Source organism: Bos indicus, chromosome 7 (assembly GCF_029378745.1).
Source record: "Bos indicus isolate NIAB-ARS_2022 breed Sahiwal x Tharparkar chromosome 7, NIAB-ARS_B.indTharparkar_mat_pri_1.0, whole genome shotgun sequence".
Lineage (NCBI taxonomy): Eukaryota > Metazoa > Chordata > Mammalia > Artiodactyla > Bovidae > Bos > Bos indicus.
In genome coordinates this window covers 97,765,545-97,784,601 of record NC_091766.1, presented here as the reverse complement: position 1 = coordinate 97,784,601, position 19,057 = coordinate 97,765,545, and the positions used below count along the sequence as shown (strand labels likewise).

Here is a 19,057-nt window from a genome sequence, read left to right as displayed (position 1 = left end):
AACTTCCCTGGTCACCACATTTTACTATAGCTTCCAAGTTTCCAATAAGGTTTCCTGATGAGTCGCTCTCTTAGGTTTCACGGCGTTCTTTGTTCAGAACACCCACTGCAGTCATCTGATAAATCTGAACGTGGATTTCTTCAAGAGCCACACACATCTGCACTCAAAAATGACATCACTGGAAAAAAAGAACTTTTTTTTTTCATTAAACAGGCCTGCCTTTTCCCTAGAGAACCCAACTTCACTGTTTCCTTTTTATTTTTCATATCATTGCCTATTTAAACTTAGACCTACAAGAATTCCAGTGAGAAAATTTTTTACCAAGTAACTTTCATTTAATCCTTTATCCACCTTCTGTGCCGAGCTGGCCAACAGAAGTTCCAGTCGTCTGAAGAATCAAACATCTGAAAGTTACAGAAGGAAAGAAGAAGGAAAAAAAAAGTACACTTGCCTTATTTGTCGCAGTAGCACTAGATCCAGGGACCACGGGCACGTTCGTCACTTGAACTGAAAGATAATTATTGTCTATGAGTGGCCAAGCACCTTCCACTTTGCATGTCTGGAAGTGATCCTTGAAAGTTCTAAGGTGAGGGTCTCCGAACAAGCCACAGAAAAGGTAATTGGGAGGGTTCTGGTCCCCGCCCCTGTGTTCTCTGGCTCCCGCGTGGCTGTGATAGTTACAAGGGTCATGGGTCACTTCTGGGTTGGTAGATGATGTGGGTCCATCCTTGGAACAGTTTCTCTGGCTCATGAGGTCGCTGATACCCAGCACAGCAGAATGGTACACTAGGTTACCACGGCAGGCTTTGGAAGTCCGCTGGGTGCAGCCAGCATAGGCGCGCAGAGCCTTGCAGAACTCAGAGTCAAAGCCATCGACGGCGGAGTTCAGGTGTGAGGTCAGGGACACAAAGTCCGTGGTGCATTTCTGGATTCGACACTGGGCTGGCTGCTGGCAGTCACCTAGGAGAAAGACGATTAAGACCAAATGTTTTTAAAAGGCTTCACAACTTTCTGAGCTGCATGAGAAAAGGACATTCTCCCCTGGGAACTGTTTGTTCTATTTCCTATACTCCTATTTTAAGAAGGCCTTCAGAAATAGGGTTGCATTGTGGCTTCTTGGTCTCTCACAAAGTAAGCCACTGGAAGAACCACTGCATGCAGCTGGTTAACTTAACAACTAAAGCGCGGGCCACTGCGAGTGAACAGGAGTTTAGTCAGGTGTTCTTAGGCTAAACTACAAGGGAACGATAAAGGAAATATTTTATCAACTTTGCTCTTGTTTACAGATTTTGAGAAAGATCCCTTTGCTCTAAGGCCAAGTCAAAGATGTGAACTTTGTTTTGATTTTGAAAACTGCGTAAGTAATTTGCTTTGAAAAGCACAGTCTGTACACAAAATCATGAGTAAAGCCTGCACACTTCAGGGAGGGGAAACTCCTAAATTATAGCGTGATTAGTTAAAACACCTTTACCTGATTCTACTCTAGTACAGGGCAAGAATATCAGGAAAAAATCCAGGTACTAAGTTATTCTGTCTTTCTTGAGAAATATTTACCAACAAATTGCATATAGATTAACACACATAATCCCTTGGTTTCTACAAAGTGTAAATGATCGTTTAAAAAAATAGAGTGACTGATTTGACCAAGCTAGGTATTCACTATCCCATAACATCAATCCCCCAGGATTCTAGCTCCTCAACAGTTCACAGTAAAAGTATGCTAACTCAAAATGTACACAACACTGACAGGTGATCCCACCAACCATGTTTTTTTCTAGAAACAGAACCAGAGACAGAATTCTTTGAGTATATATAAAACTACTTTTCCCCCTTAAATCAATGATTCACATAAACTTAATGATTTAAGCAAAGCTAACATAAAGTAATGAAAAATCACACGATTACTGCCCTACTATTTAAACAGTAAGTTTTCAAATTATGGTTTGCCCCTAGCTTTTTATACAAAAGTTTGTAAAATCTCTCAAAGCACAAAACCCACAATGAACTGCCAATACTAGGTCAGTGTGTATACTAATCAGTTTAATATTGTATTCCTTAAAAGGAGAACACCAGACACACGGAAAAGAAAAACAATTTTCTTTATTGTCCACCTCAAATTTTATAGAAATGAACTGTAACACGTTATTTGTGTTACCTGCACATTCTTTATAGGTACCTCAACTATGGAGGAGCCTCAATCTCAAGTCAGGTTCCTCATCTGAGAAATGAATAGGTTGTTCGAAAGTAAATTCTGTGATCTTTTCTAGGCATGAAATATCCGAGGGGGTGCATCAGTCAGTAGAGTATTATTAAATGTGTAATTATTCAAGATTTAGGCATAACAAAACTTCTGGATGATATCAAGATTTAGGACATTATCTGATAAAGACTTAAAACTAACTCTAATAATCATCGTAGAAAGATATTTTAGTCTTTTCAGTAGTAAACTGCTTTTAAATGAGTGAAATAGCCTGTAATCTTTGTTCCTGGCATCAGCTGGGGAAACGAGGAGTCGATGACAACCTCGTAAGGCACTCCCCCAACCATCCCTAAGTTTCCAAAACCAAAAAGGGAAAATGTAGTCAAGACTGGATATCTGACTTAACACAAGGAAAAGAGAAGATTAAAATATTTTAATATTTTGGAGCTGTGAATTTACAGCTGTTAAAGGCACTAAATAAAAATCACAGATGCATCTTTATGCATTTGGCCTCTTTCATGTTTTCTCATTCCAAAGTTGACAAAAGCAGCTCTAGTATTTATAGAATTCCTCTCTACAAAGTAGATCAAATCATCTTTCAACTGTTTTTACTCAAAAAGGCAAAAGCGGAAACAAAAAAATAAAACCAGCCAACAACCCCCAAAGTGGTATTAAAGCCATTTTACAGATGGGAAAATCAAGACAAAGGGACACTAAAGGGCTTGACCTGGCTGGACTGTAAACTGCCAGCATGAAGCCCAGGACATGTGCCTTTCCTCAAATCTCATTTTCATTCCCCCAACAAAATTTCTGATTCTCAAGACAGTACTTGATAGCTTAAAAAAAAAAAGAACACACACACACACACACACACACACACACACTTCAGGAACAGCAACATCTTTTCTCTTTTTCTTTTAAAATCAGATTCATAGCAAGCAGTAAGCAAGAAAATAAACATATGAGCCAAGGCTCATTCAGTAACGAACAGCTTTTGGACAACACATAAATGACAACACAAGAACTTTCCGCTAAACTTGCAGGGCCTATTCTGTTCTTTTTATGGTCTATAAAATGTAGCCGAGCGTACACTTACTTATAATTATTTCAAATAGTCATAAAAATATCAAAAGTAAGACCAGCATGGAAATGCAGATGCAACTGTTTAGAAAGAAAAAGCAGAATCTAGACTCCCAGATTCTTTTTTGTTCCCTTCCTCCCTTCCCCACACCCTTTTTCATAGCAGGTAGGTGCTGATTCCTTTGAGAAATCTCACACAAAACACAGTTCCTTGGATTCCTTTGTTTTGGATGAGGTTTCTAACAGACTTTTTGAATAGAGACGGTGGGATGTTGGAGGGCTAACCAGAGAGAAAGTGCATGTGGGTCAGCAGTTTCAGCCCCATCACAGGCTCCTGTATATAATGACTAATTTGCAGCATACACCCAGAAATATCCAGGCTTCATGAATTTATAATGACAATGCACACTTTGCCTGTAAGAGGCGGTAAAGTAAGCCTCCTGTCAAAATGCCAAGACAATGCAGAGCAGAAGCAATTTCAAGGATGCAGCCAAGAAAACCATGAAGTATATGAGTAAGCAAGGAACTCCCATATTGGATCTCCATTCAGGAAGTGTAGAGGTTTGCTTAAGAAAAAAAAAAAAAAGAATAAAAGTATCCTTTTCATTTCCCAAGGGCAGAATTCAAAATCTGCAGCTACAGATCTATTTTTTCAAATCATACCATCTATGATGTGACCGTATTTTCATCCCAGTAAATGAAATTTACTAAAGGATTTGTCAGTCTAGAGCTCTCATGAATGATGCAGACATAAAGACCTCACCATTCAAGGCGGTTTCCGCAATGTCAGGCCTGCACGAGTGAATCTGCAGCCCAATCATCAGATTATAATAAAAGAAATGAGATATGCTGAAATGAATTAAGTGCAACGCAGAGCCATCTGGGGTGTGGAAGCAAATTATAAGGATCCGGGCATAAAACATATGGTGGCCCATCTGTAAAGAGCATGAGGTGAGGCTGGCTGCTCTGAGGAGACACAACCCCTGCATTTCAATAGCACCATTCTTCAAAGAACTCTCTCCAAAGGAGCCCTCTTTCCTAAAACCAGATTAATTGCTTCATTCCAACAATCTAGCCACAGATATCACTCACTACAGCAACTCTGGGTCGAATCTAATGGGGACTTCAGTGTGACCACATTAGGATACTGAGAGGAGTTTCACATTCCAAGTTCTTGAACTCAGGCACCTTAATTTTCTAAACCTTTAAACCAACTTCTTAGGCCTTTCAGAGGCCATCGAAGAAAGCTTCAAGGACCACATTCCAATCCTGTTACAGGACCCTATGGCAACTAAAGGAAACAACATCTAAGCAGTCAAGAGGGTCACAGTCCTGCCCACCAGCTCAATTTCCATTTCAAGAAATCTACACTTTGACATTATGGACACTTTTTTTTTTCCACACAAAACACTCCTGAATATATTTTTTGACACGTCATAAAAAGTTTTCCACGCAACCGTGAGCAGACTGACTTTATTTTCTAAGGTTCTAAAATCACTAATTAAAAACCTTCATCATTGTAAAACTTGCTATTTACACTCTCTATTAAGACTTCAGTCTGTTTCCACAAGAGACAGTGTTAAAATGCAGCTGTTACATCACAATGCAAAGTTACGCAAAACTAAATTTAGTCGTCTGCTCAAATGTCACATTTTTTCCCCATTACTTAAAAGACCTCCCGGATTTTTAACACCGCTGGTATGACTTAATAAATAAATAAAAATTAACTCTGGCACAGTTGGGTGGCATTACAGTTCAGTATTCTCCAGATCAGAGTGTTGTGGTTGCTGTCCCACAAATACAGGACAAAAAGATCTCAAAGGATAACGTATCTAATGCTCTAGGTGCTCTCAAACTAAAAGATAGATTGTCTTTTTCAATTTGGCACTGAAAAAACTTTTTGTCTAGATATGCTGCTAGGAATGGTACTTATTTATAAAGGGCGTTCTAGATTTCCGCCCCCCCGGCTTTCTTGAGATATAACTGACATACATCATTGTGTTCATGAAAAGATATTAAAAAGAAAAACAGGCAAAACACGCAAGAAGGCTCATCGTCGCTAACACAAAAAGATTTTTCTTCGCTAAGAACAGATTCCTCACTGCTGCTTCCACCGGGGAAGTTCCCGAAGGCAAGAGATCGGTCACACTCTCCTGGAACCCCCCAAAACACGCGGCTAGCCACAAAGCACCAAGTTTTTCCAAAGAGGGGGTGAAAGCTGAAATTAAAAGGGGCTTTCGCAAATATGAAAGTGATCCCAGTTTAAAGAAGTCTTAAGTGACTTCGAGATGAACCCCCAGGTTTTCAAACGGGTAGAATTATCTTCCCATCGGGTGCCATTTCTTCGCCTCGACGCCACCCCCAACTCCAGGGCGGCAGCAGCAACCAGGCTCCTGGTCTCCCCAGCCTAGGAGGCGGCGGCGGCGGCGGCGGAAACCTGATCCCAGCCCGACTTTCAGTAAAAACACCCATGCAGAGAGCAATAGAGCATCCGGAACGTTTGTCTCGGAAGCGCAGCCCCCCCCGCCCGCGCGCTACATCTTTGATAAGTGGCTGCGAGAGGAGAGATCCATCCACGGTCCGAGCAGAAGGCGGAGACGGCGGGCGGGCTGGCGGGAGGCAGGGCGAAAGGCCGCTCCCGTGTGCCCTGGGCGCGCCGCTCGGTTGGCGGGTGTGTTCCTGCCGCCGCGCCGCCAGCCCGGCCACAGTGCGGGTCAGGAGCTGGGGAGGCCTTTCCCGCCCCGGCCAGCGCCTTCTGCCCCCCGGGGGTGGGGGGATAGGGGAACCCAGCCCCCCTGACCCTAGAGGCGGCTCCCCCACCCCCAACCCGCGCGCTTGCCCCCCATACCTGCATGAAGCAGCCCGAGGCTGAGCAGCAACAGCAGCAGCAGCGCCAGGGGCGGCGGGCCGAGCCCGGGGCGGCGGCGGGGGCGGCGGCGCGGCTCAGCCCCGGCGGCAGCGGCGGCGGAGGCTGGGGCGGCGGCGGCGCAGGAGGGCGATGCTGCTCTCAAGCCCATGCCCGTCCATGCAGCTCTCGTGGGCTCCGGCGAGGGCGGCGGCGCGGGCGCCGTGGCGGGTCCCGGGCCGGGGCGGCGGCATGGGCCGGAGGGAGCGCCCCGCTTCCTCTTCTTCTTCCTTCAGCCCCGCGTCGGACGCGGGCCGCCGCCGCCGCCGCCGCAGGAGCAGCAGAAGCGAGCCGAGCGCCGCGGGCGGAGCGCGTCGGCGGCGTCGGCCGCGGGGAGCGGAGGCATCGTGGCGGCCGGAGTCGGCGGGCGGAGGGCGGGAGGAGAGAGCGGAGGGCGGGGAAGGAAAAGACACAAAGACGGTGAGCGAGTGCGAAGCCCGGCCGGCAGCGCGCGCGCGGGGCGTCCCCGGGCCAGCGTGGGCTCGGCGGGCGCGGAAACGCACCGAACGGAGCCCCGAGCGGCGGCCCGCAGCCGCCGGCTGCCGAGATCACTCTGTGCCGCGGGGCCCCCCACGCTCGATCAATCTCAGCCCCGCACTGCCGCCCCGCCCCTCCCGATGCCCCGCCAATCCGCGCCGGCCCCGCCCCGCCACTCCCCGCCCCCTCTAGCTCCATTGGCAGGGAGGCGGGAGCTGTGGACGCAGTCGTCCACTCATAGGGCCCCAAGCGCCCGCCCCGCCCTCCGGACCCGCCCCTCCAGGCCCCCGCCCCCTGCTCCCAGCCTCCCCGGGGTTATTCGAGTTCCGCGTCCCGCCCTCCACCGGTCCGGTCGGCGGCGCTGCGGCCCAGCCTCCCTATTGCTGGTTGCGGCCTCCGCGCTCCCCTCCACCCTCTCCTGCAATGTACTATCGTCCCACGCCCAGTGGAGACGGGCGACGGCAGCTCCGTCGTTACAAAGAAGCCGGCCTTTGGCCTTTCCAAGAAGGAAAGTGATCGGGTTCAACGTCCCTCTCCGTAACGCATTTATTTAGATCACCAGCCCCCCACCCTGTCCCTGCCCTACAGCCCTGGATCCTCGGAGGAAACGGGCGCGTTTATGCCTAGCGCCCGGCGGTAGATCCCTTCGAGGCCAATCGCATTTGCTGAGCCGCGTTCTGAGCCCGCTGTGGACTTTTTTTTTTTAAAGTAAGTTCCGTTCAGTTCAGTCGCTCAGTCGTGTCCGACTCTTTGCGACCCCGTGGACCGCAGCACGCCAGGCCTCCCTGTCAATCACCAGCTCCCGGAGTTTACTCAAACCCACGTCCATCGAGTCGGTGATGCCATCCAACCATCTCATCTTGTGTCGGCCCCTTCTTCTCCCGCCTTCAATCTTTCCCAGCATCAGGGTGTTTTCAAATGAGTCTTTTTATTTTTTTGGTAAAGCCACCGCCTTCTGAGCCGATTCGGGACTTTTGGTAAAGCCAGTCGCGTTGGAAATGCGAATGTGACCCGTGGTCCGGAACGAATCGGATGGCCTGGGAAGGTAGCCACCAGCTCCCTGGTGGAGTTCGCGGGCAGCTGGTGTTCCTGTCACTCTGACATTTTTCCCTTCCTGAAAGCAGTTGGGGAGGGGGTTCTGAGAGTAGGGGGAACGTCTACGTGTTCTGTTACACTGTAGTTAGATTCATGAGGATAGTGAGTTTTAATGCAGTGTAATTTTATACCATGATCTGTTGTTGTTCCGTGGCTTTTCCACAAATGTTCATCGTCCATTAGCAAATTAATTCAATAGCAGGTCCATTTCTACTTTTGCGATGGGATGGCTCCAAAAATGAGAGGGAAACCAATTGCTGGCGGGAAAGGAGACTTCCAGAGATACAGGAAAGCATGTTTTATGAGGTCGATGATAGGTTCCAATTTGTTATCAGCAGGTGTGAAGTGGTATCTAATCTCAAGAACGGCCTCAAAGGCCAGGAGCCACTTCATACTGTCCTGTCTTTGCCTTTCTCCAACACTCAGGTGTTCTTGCCTGGAGAATCCCCTGGACAGAAGAGCCTGGCGGAGCTACAGTCCGTAGGGTCGCAAAGAGTCCGACACGACTGAGCGATTTGGCACAGCACCGCAGCACCGCAAACGGCAGTGGGCTGTCATTTTAAATGAACTTATATCCAAGTCGCAGTCTGCAACTCTACCTGCTACATTACTCAGAATCCCTAATTTAGGAATTTTCGTATCAACCACGGACATGTTAGTATTCCACATGTTAAAAAGTGCCAGTCAATGGACCAGGATAATTGAGGGCAAACCTTCCATCACTCCAGCTTCCTCATTACACACGTTCTGAATTATACAAACCACTAGCTCCCTAATGAAGGATGCCTATCTATTTTTACTGCAACTTTTCATTACTTACTTATTACATACTATGATGACTCAAGTGGTAAACATACCTTTCACTGCCCACGATATAACCCAAGTCTTGTGTGTATCCATGATATGCTTAATAGTAGCTTCAGAGTTGCCTGGAGAAATGACTTTTGGGGGGGAGTTATGTGATATGATTTTTAGGTGATACTGTGAAGTAAATACTGTTAAGCCCCAAATTGATTTTCTTGCAATTACTACATATTACTAATGAAATGAAGTCAATGAAACCCTGGTAAACCTCTTTTTCAAAGTAATCAAATGTAAACAGCATCTTTCAAAGCATTTTGCTAACAGACTAATGTTTCCTCTTCCTTAACCCAAGATTTAATTCGACTCCTATGAAAGAAGAATCCCACTTTATTGACCATACTTTAAAACATATAACCAAGAGTTAAGGATCAAATTCAGGAGTTTTTTCACTCCTGATTTTCTGTAATTTTCCTCCCTTTCCTCTTCTCCCTCCTATATCTTGTTCCTTAAGTACATGGTTGCTCTAGATTTTACCAACAGAGGGCACCCCCGAGTCATTGCACGTCCTAGCGTCCTGAAATGGAACTATTGTTCTTTAGAGGAAAAACTTCATTTCTTTTGAGGTGCTTTATTGCTCCTCTGTTGTAAACATTTGACAAGCCCAAGATTTATACGCCTAAGAATTCATTTTTTAATTGCTGCATAAGTGTTCAGTATGCTAGAGGAAAATGTTAATTTTCACAATTAAACCGCAAGGTGGTTCTTATTTTCAGGACATTAGGTTAGTTGACACATTCGCCGGGTACATGCGGACTGTTAACAAGATCCGAAGTCAGCTTGGGAAGCAAGAGCGTGGTGAATGGTCAATTATAGCGTACCTACTTCCCCAGCTAGTATGCCGCAAGTTAAGGAGTCTTTTAAGACTCTACGAAGAAAAATCTGGAGAGGGAGCTAGAACATAAACATAAAATCGATGACTTACAAAAGTTTTATATTTTAATAAAAAATAAAACCGTGACGTGACAGCTTGCACAATTCAAACAAATCCACCCCGTTTCTTGCCCCTTGTATTCTTCCTTCCTTCCTTTTTATTTTCAGGAAGAAAAGAGGAAACCAGAACAGTACAATTAGGGGACACAGGAAAGCATCTCATAGTATGAACGTGCCAAATGAGTAGAAATAAAACACACGCCAGCAACATTAATGGATTCTAAACAGACGTGGTTTCTTTTCGGGAACCTTTACATGATGTCTAAACTGTTCCCCTGTTAATATACAGAATCTCCATTTCCAGAAATCTACCAGGACCCTCTTCTAACAGACCACCCCGGGACAGAGGAGCCAGGAATCGGACCCAGGGCTGCGATGTGTGCCACCCATTTTAGAGGAAAGGTTCCCCACTGTTCCCCAGCAAAGCCGGGGAGAAGAAGCCCGGAGTCCTACAGCCCGGCGGCTAGCGGCTTGTGTATCGTACTTACATCATTCTTAACCCTTCCGCTCCTGGAGGGGGCTTGGCGGGATCGGGGGACCCCTGAGCTCCGGAACACGCAGCACCTGGGTGTGACAGAGGATTTCCAGGGCCGGGGGTAAGAGCTGCGCCCCCGGAAGGAGAGGGCCCAGGGCGTGCGTGGGGCTCATCACCCGCTCGAACCCGACTGGCCCCCGCGATCCCTGCGGGCTCAGCCGCGGCTCGCGCTGCTCAGAGCGGCAGGTGCAAAAAGCATTTGGGAGTCGCTTGCCAGCGCGCGGAGGTAATGCGCTTCCTGTCCATTTATCTCAGGAAACCAGCGCAGCCTTCCCTTCCAAACAGAATTAACCTCTCATTAGCCAGCCACTCATTCCCGAGAAGGCCTTAAAAGCTTTACCAGCCCGCTAATGTATTTAAGGCTTTTCTTCCAGGCAAACGCAGCCGTTGCCGCGTCTGCCATCAGCCCCTGGTGGCGGGGAGGTGAGGGGAGGGGGGTTCCTCTGGGCTCCCCCGGGAGCCAACCGCTTACCTTCTCCCTTCCTCCCCCCCGGCTTCAAGTCAGGGAAACTCTGGCCAACCCAGATCCCCAGACTGTAATCACGGGCAGACCCGACACCGCTGAACCGACTTGCTGCGGGAAACAGCCCCAACAAGTCCCCACTGATATCGCGAGCGCCCGTCGCATCAAAGCCTCCAGCTCTGTGAGCCTCACGGAACCAGCGGGGGTACACGGGAAGGAACTTCGACGGCCAGCTGGGCCCGGGTCGCGGGTGCTGACTCCCCTTTTGGGGCGCCAGCCCCGTTCTCAGCACTGAGCAAGGTCGGGGGTGGGGTGGGGGGGCAGTTTCGCCGGGATCTGGCGGATCCAGCCGACGCCGGGAGTGGGGAATCCAGTGCGGTTCTAGGTCTGCACGTGGCAAGAAGGGGCCTTTGCAGAGCTGGGCTTTTCTCACCCTGGCTCCCCGCCGCCCCGAGGCGGGCAGATTTATACCACACAGGTGGACGGAGACCTAAACAAAACAGTCCCGGTCGCTGCCTGCCGCTCGCCATCCCCCCAACCCCGGCCCTCTGGCCCACCACAAACTTCAACAAAATAAACAACTCACCACAGGCATTCCCTTGTCTGCAGCACGACGCTTGCCAGCTGGGAAAATAAGCCGCAAGCCACGCGGCCGGGGCGCTGAGCGAGGCAGCGCGGCGCCCGATTCTCTTTCCCCGGTGGGGGCGGCGGGAACCAGGGGGCTCCAGGGGGGCTCCGCCCCGGGATAGGGTTGGGGGCTCGCCCTCCCGGTTCCCCGACTGTGAGAGAGCGCCCGGTGAGGCGCTGCGCCCTTGCTGCCGCCGCGATCTCTCCGGCTCCCTAGGGGAGGCGGGCGGGAGGCAAAAAGCCCTTAGCTGCGTTCTCGCTTTCTCCAAGCTGCTGTCTCTTTCCTTTCGTTATCAAAGACCAAATCTAGGGGGTCTCCACCCCACCCCTCCACGTCTCCCCCTGCCGGCGCGCACCGGATCTGTGCAGTGCGGCAGCTGAGGGGCGCGCAGCGGCGGGCCAGGACCCCCAGCCTCCAGGTTTGCTCGCCCGCGTTCCCCTCACCCCTCGGGCCGGCACAAAGAGCCTTTCACTCGGCCAAAGCCACCCTCCTCGCCGGCTGCATTGCATTTTGCACCAACCCGCACCAACCTATTCCCGGTCGGTGGCTGTGCCAGCTGTCGCCAGGGCAGGGCGGCTGGGAACGTGGGCACGTGGTTCCTACTCTGCGCTTTGCCGCACAGACGCGGATGCCCAGCTTTCCACCCCCTTTCTCTCGCTGCCCACCAGCGGCGTCTAAATGCCTTCCTCCCTTTCCATACACGACCTCTGAGTGTCTTCCTAAAATGTCTAAACTAGGCGGGGGGGGGGGGGGGGGGGGGGGCAGTATTGGTCCTCTGGAGTTCCGCTGAAATAAGGAATCCAGCCATTTGTCCCGTCCCTCTAAAAGGGGTTTGAGTTTATAGCTTAAGACAAACCTAGGACAACGATTTGGGAATCACGAGGGGAGAGAGGGGATTCTCTGGTAGCACAGTTGGTAAAGAATCTGTCTGCAATGCAGGAGGCCTGGATTCGATCCCTGGGTTGGGAAGATTCCGGTGGAGAAGGAAATGGCAACCCACTCCAGTATTCTTGGCCTGGAGAATCCCATGGACAGAGGAGCATAGCGGGCTACAGTCCATGGGGGCTCAAAGAGTCGGACACGACTTAGCGACTAAACCACCACCACCACCAGGGGAGAGAGACACCTAAGACACAGGCGAGGAAGTGTGTTAGTTATAAAGAACAAGCCCAAGCGCACGCAATGCTCAAGGGAAGACAGTCCCTTGGGTAAGAGCAGAAGGCGGGATGGGGGGCTGGGGGCTAGAGGGAAGGGACTAGCTGACTTTCCAAAGTTGAAAATAAGCATCACTGTTATTCAGCAGTAGCTATGATTACTCTGTGCGATCAAGGCCTGAGACAAGCAGGCTGCGTCTCCTCGTTTGGGCAAATAGTCCAGCGTCTTGACCTAGGCACTTCACTTTTTGTCTCCTTAGAAGTTTCTCCGACCCTCTCTAGCTTTTCTTCGCCTTTTGCTGTTTCCTCTCTGGTGCTGCTCCGTCTGTCGCTAGAGGCAGCATAGAGCAGGGCAAAGAGGGCGGGGTGGGAATCCAGGTAGCGGGGTCCTTTAGGGACTTTCTGAAGAGGAGTCAGGCAACTGATGTCTTTGGCTCCTGGGTCACTATGGAGAAAGGGTGGGTTAGGGGCAGTGGCCGGGTTCCTTCTGGTTCTGAAATCCTATGATGAGACACGCCCCCTGGCACCCTCTCTGTAGGTTCCTTTTCCCCTTTTAAAGCATTTATCCACTTGGCTTTATCTTCTCCAAGTGCCAATCAAATTGGAAAAAAAAGAAAACCAAAAACTGGGGATGTTTCATGATAAACGTAAGATATATTGGAAAATGCTCTTTTTGCTACTGAGAATTAAAAAAATAATAATAACCCTCAGCTCCTGGTCCATAGAAACAAGGAATTTTAATGTCCTCACTTTGAAAAGCCACTCCAACAATCAGTAGAGCAGAGCTTTGATTTAAAACCTAAAGGCAAGCCTCCTGTGTTTTTCTTTTCCCTTCCACCAACACAAAGACAAGCTGCAACATAAAATAATGATGAACAAGAGTTCAAAGCAAGCCCAGGGAGCCAGCCCAGAGGACGTTTGCAGTGCAGCCGGAGTCCTTCACCACAGCCCCTGCTAAGGCTGGCTTTGGACAGCACATAAATAGTAGGCAGGAGCTGCCAGAACCCCTTTCCCTTCACCCCTTCCCATAAATATTGGTCAGTGGAACCTGTATGCTAACTTGTCAGCTATCATGTAAATGCATTAATCAAATCAATACACTAAACTTTCCCTTAGCCTCATGGGAAAGCCCAATAGCTTCCCTGGTGGCTCAGAGGGTTAAGTGTCTGCCTGCAATATGGGAGACCAGGGTTCGATCCCTGGGTCAGGAAGATCCCCTGGAGGAGGAAATGGCAACCCTCTCCAGTATTCTTAGCCTGGAGAATCCCATGGATGGAGGAGCCTGGTACAGGCTACAGTCCCTGGGTTGCAAAGAGTCGGACACACCTGAGAGATTTCACTTTCACTTTCTTTCATAATTCTTTCCAGAATTTTTGATTCACTACTCACTTTGGAATCTTTAGCCTTATTTCTCCCTCTGGAAAAACCTGACTGTTTTCTGTTAATCTTTTCTGAAACCAAGACAATAAAAGGTGAAATTTTATAATGAAGTATTAATTTTTAAACCATAAATCTCTTGCTTCTTCGGCTTCAACAAAAGAATTTTAGAACTGCTTAGCTTTCACACCAATGCACACTTAAAAATTATATATTGAAGAGAATTCTTAAGTATACTTTCATTGGGAAATATAAGTTATTGTTTAAATAATAGTGATGGAGGAACATTTTGAGCTTGTCTAATTCTGTTCATTTCTATCTGTCACACTACCATCATGACTGTCCCATTCATATATGCTAAAAATGGTTATATTTCTAATTAAATACCACATGGTAGGTTTCATTAGTAAAAGAACATGACTTATTTCCCATCCACCCCCACCCCTCAATTTTTTTTTTTTTTTGGACTGGCGATTCGTTTCATATATGATATTATACATGTTTCAATGCCATTCTCCCAAATCTTACTCAATGCTCCATAACTTTTTTCTCTTATTTCATTTTAATCTCTTTTTCCTCATACCAGCCAGAATAAACCAAAGATGGGAATAGAAAAGAGACAGAAAAATAGCTTTCAGTGTTTGACTTAGTGTTTCTATATTGACTGCAAAGAAACCTTCTAATGACTCAATGTGCATTTGTACCAGCCTCTGAATTTCCACTTACACGTGCTAGAACTTCAGCATTTAAAATGTTCAGCTAATGTACACATTCAGCTCTCCAGCTGTCAAATTCATAGTTTGTTTACGTTTGATATTCCTAAGTTTTTCCTTTTGCAAATTGAAAGAGTAACCTCAATGATCAAGCACCAAATGAATCCAGTTTTCAGATTCTCTTGTTTTCCTTTCCTTTCTTTAAAAGGCTGCGCTGGTCTTTGTTGCTGCACACCGGCTTGCTCTAGTCGCAGTGAGTGGGGGCTACTCTTTGTCTTGCCCTTTGCAGACTTCTCACTGAAGTGGCTGCTTCTGTCCTGGGGCATGGGCTCTAGGCCCAGCAGGCTCAGGAGCTGTGGCCCAAGGGCTTTGTTGCTCTGAGTCATGTGGGATCTCCCCGGACCAGGGGTTGAACACATGTCCTTTGCATTGGCAAGTGGATTCGTAGCCACGGGACCACCAGAGAAGTCCTGTTTCCCTTTGCTTGCATGTGCTGTTGTAATTCTTCTCTAGTTTCAGATTAATGCTCAGATCTATTTACTCATAAAGTTTGAGAATTATTGTTATTGCTAATAAATCATGCTATTTTAAATATTAATAACACCAGTAATAAGATTGGTAAGGAACAGAATATTTATATAGTAATGCTGGGAGAAAATGCTACTTTTTATGAGTGATTAATAAAAATATTTTACTTAGTTAAATGTTACTGAAGTTTCTCAAGATCTTTTTTACTTTACAGGATCAATGTTTAAATTGAGTGACATCATAAAGGATCTAAGACCTACTTCTACTCGTAAAAGGGTGAGCATTTGCTTTGCTTTTATCCCCTCCATACAAAGATGTAAGAAAACTGTTCTGAGCCATCAGTTCACATGATGGTTGAGGTAAAGAATTCTGGTAAATTAGAAATTTTAAAATAAAACCCCTGAACACACAGCTAATGAGCAAAGAAAATTTAAAAAGAAAAAAATCCTTCAGAAGGTGAAAACTATTACAGTTTATCAGCAAGCCTGATTTTCTGGAGAAATCCTGCAATTCTAAAGTATTCCTACAGGATTTCCCTGGTGGTTCAGTGACTAAGGCCCTGAACTTTCAGAGCAGGGAGTGTGGGTTCAATCCCTGGTTGAGGAACTAAAACCCTACATACTGCAAGGAGTAAGCAAAAAAACCCCAAATAAACAGTTTGAAGAGTAATCTAATTAAAAAAATAGAAGTATTCTCACATATGTACACAATCAAGTAGATATATAAATGCATATTGAGTTAATAAAGTTAATATTCTTGACAACATATGTGATAAGAAAGTAGACAATGATCTCCTTTAAGTGCTAAGAAAAGATGCTACAATTTTTTGCGGACTTGCTATTAGAAAAGCTCTTATCATGCATCTTTCAGCCGTTCAGCCCAGTGTAAGACAGTAGAACAAGGAACACGGACTGACCTTCTCTTTATTGTATTTATAAATGTTTTTCAATTGTACTCATTATAAATGCATGCACATTAAATTTTCTAGATTTCCTAATCTATCTTTTAAATTGTTTTTAAAATTTTATGCAATTTTAAAGGTTATTTTCCACTTAGAATTATTATAAAGTCTTGGCTCTAGTCCTCATATTGTATAGCCTTTCTTACACCCAGCAGTTTGTACCTCCTACTCCCTTACCTCTGTGTTGCTCCTTCTCCCTCAACCCCACTGGTAACCACAAGTTTGATCTCTATATCTGTGAGTCTGCTTCTTTTTTGTTCTATGCTTGATTTCATCTTTCTTTGTCTGACTTGATGTCACATAGCATAATGCCCTCCAAGTTCATCTCAGTTCAATTCAGTCTCTCAGTCGTGTCCGACTCTTTGCGACCCCATGGACCGCAGCATGCCAGGCCTTCCTGTCTATCAACAACTCCTGGAGTTTACCCAAACTCAAGTCCATTGAGTCGGTGATGCCATCCAACCATCTCATCCTCTGTCGTCCCCTTCTCCTCCTGCCTTCAATCTTTCCCAGCATCAGGGTCTTTTCAAATGAGTCAGAACTTCGCATCAGGTGGCCAAAGTGTTGGAATTTCAGCTTCAACATCAGTCCTTCCAGTGAACACCCGGGACTGATCTCCTTTAGGATGGACTGGCTGGATCTCCTTGCAGTCCAAGGGACTCTCAAGAGTCTTCTATGCTGCTGCAAATAGCGACACTGTGTTCTTGTTTATGGCTTTGAGTGGTACTTTGCTGTATGTATATTTGTATCTTCTCTATCCATTCATCTATTGAGGGACACATGTTGTTTCTTTATCTTAGCTATTGCAAATAATGCTGCTATGAACTTGGGGTATATGTTTTTGTTTTTTTTTAATTTGTGTGTGTGTGTGTGTGTGTTTTTCTGGACATATATTCAGCAGTGGAATTACTGGGTCAGATGGTAGTTCTGTTTTTAGTTTTTTGAGAAACCTCCATCAGTGCCTGCACCAGTTTACATTCCTACCAACAGTGTACGAAGATTTTCTTTTCTCTATACCCTTGTCAATATTCATTATTTGTGTTCTTTTTGATGACAGCCTTTCTGGCTGGTGTGAAGTGATATCTCATTGTGGTTTTGATTTGGGTTTCTCTGATGATTAGTGATGTTGAACACCTTTTCATGTGTTTATTGGCCATCTGTGTTTCCTCTGTCAAAAATATGTTTGGTTCTTCTGCCTATTTTAATTTTTTTTTTAAATGTTGAGTTGTATGAGCTGTTTATATATTTTGGATATTACCCCCATGAGTCATATCACTGGTAAACATTTCCCCCCAAGCAGTAGGTTTTCTTTTTGTTTTGTTGACAAATTTCCTTTGCTGTGCAAAAGTTTTTAGGCTTAATTAGATCCCACTTATTTTATTATTGCTGTTTAGTCTCTAAGTCATGTCTGACTCTTTGTGACCCCATGAACTCTAGCTTGTCACTCCTCTGTCCATGGGATTTCCCAGGCAAGAATACTGGAGTGGGTTGCCATTTCCTGGACCCACTTGTTTGTTGTAATTAAATCTTAAGAGGCAACATATACATCCCCCAAATATTCACTTTCTTTTACATTACATTTGCTCTGTAAAAGGTAAAGCTCAAGAAATTGTAAAATAATCTTTTTAGAGAGGTAAAAAATTGTGAAGTTACTCTCCTGTAAACCAATTTAGACCTACCATGGTAACTCATAACTTCTTACAGAGGTGTAATCTCTTCCCACACTCACCTGTATACACAATGGTAGGAACGTTATAAAAATATGACACCGTGGAAGATATGAAAATCCTTAAAATGCCATGAAACCTAAGACATTTGAGAAATTGGATAACCTCAATTCTAATAGCCAACATTACCAGTTAAGAGTTTAAATAATAATAAAAAAGTGTTCTCTAATATACAAATGATATGTTTATACCTACAGATAGGAGAGAAAATTCCAAGGAGATATATTTTAATCCAACTTTATACATTGAAAAAAACCATGGGGCCAAAGGAATCAATGTCAAATAATCACAAATGCAAAAAAACAGTATTTCCTTTTTTTTCCTCATATTTCATCATGCCATCATTTCAAGTTGTCTAACCACACAGAGAGACTCAGGCCGTGTTACTCCATGCCAGAAGGTTCAAGCCTGAGGATGAACCTAGAGATGGATGAAAACAGTGCATGTTCATCAGAAGTTTGAATGAAGTAAATCTGCCTGAATTCAAGAGTGGGGCTCATTTCAAATGAAGACTAGGAGAGGATTCTCAGAGGTCAGGCTCTTGCTGCTGAGTTGTTAATGTGCTCTTCAGCTGTCCCAGCTGGGGCTGTCCATCAACTAAGAACGTGAGGAATGCATGACTGGTGCGGGGATCTGTGTGAAATAGATGACGTTTCCCTTGCCCCTGCCCCCTGGAGGGGGTGCCACAAGGGAGATGGGCGATACACACCCCTAGGCCCCCTAAAGCAGATAGCATCCAGGACACTCGGCCTTTGTTAAAGAAAGGATCATGCACAAATGTAATTCCTTTCTCTTAATCCTTCCATTAAGCAAATACTTTTTAAGCACCCACCAATGAGCCTGGCAAGCTTCAAAATTTGTGGATATTGCTCAAAATAATTCAGACAGGGCTCTGAATGTACATTCTGATGGTGGGAACACAAACAAGTAAACAAGCCAATAAACAAAATAATTTTAATAATGCTATCGAGTTTAAGGAGTAGGCTTTTGTTAGTAACGAGGGTGAGAAGGAGTCACCATTAACAGAAAGGGCTTTCTGAGATATCATGGAAAGGCCTGGAATAATGTGGAGGGGAAAGGGTTCCAGGCAGAGGTCAGTGTCTCGAGGTATGAACAATCCTGTAGTGTTCAAGGAAGAAAAAAAATCTATGTCTAAAAAGTACCTTATGTGGGAGAATTTTAAGCAATCTAAGGTAGAGTTCTTTAATTCCCAGTTGGAATTTGAATGAGGGAGATGTCCTGGTTGTTCCCAAGCCTTAGGAAGGTAAGAAACAGAAGGAACATTTATTTAATTATTATTAGGAGTGACCACCCTGTGTCTGACTCAGAGGTGGGGGTGGGTGAGCTCTAACTGCCTCGTAACCTCTCTCTAAGCACAGATTATTGTTCATCTTTTGTAAATGAGAAAATTCAGATGGAC

General features: G+C 46.0%; 1 protein-coding gene across 1 annotated transcript in view; it reads right to left on the bottom strand.

The window, feature by feature from the left end:
- RGMB (repulsive guidance molecule BMP co-receptor b) overlaps positions 1-11,881 on the bottom strand; it is a 29,002-nt gene extending 17,121 nt beyond the window's left edge. The window contains exons 1-5 of the mRNA XM_070794060.1: positions 11,708-11,881; positions 11,136-11,389; positions 10,040-10,115; positions 6,129-6,415; positions 452-960 (exon numbers count right to left, since the gene is read on the bottom strand). Coding sequence (XP_070650161.1) covers positions 452-960; positions 6,129-6,415; positions 10,040-10,044 — 801 coding nt within the window. The 5' untranslated portion in view covers positions 10,045-10,115; positions 11,136-11,389; positions 11,708-11,881. The remainder of the gene's footprint in view (positions 1-451; positions 961-6,128; positions 6,416-10,039; positions 10,116-11,135; positions 11,390-11,707) is intronic.
- Positions 11,882-19,057: the final 7,176 nt, after the last annotated feature.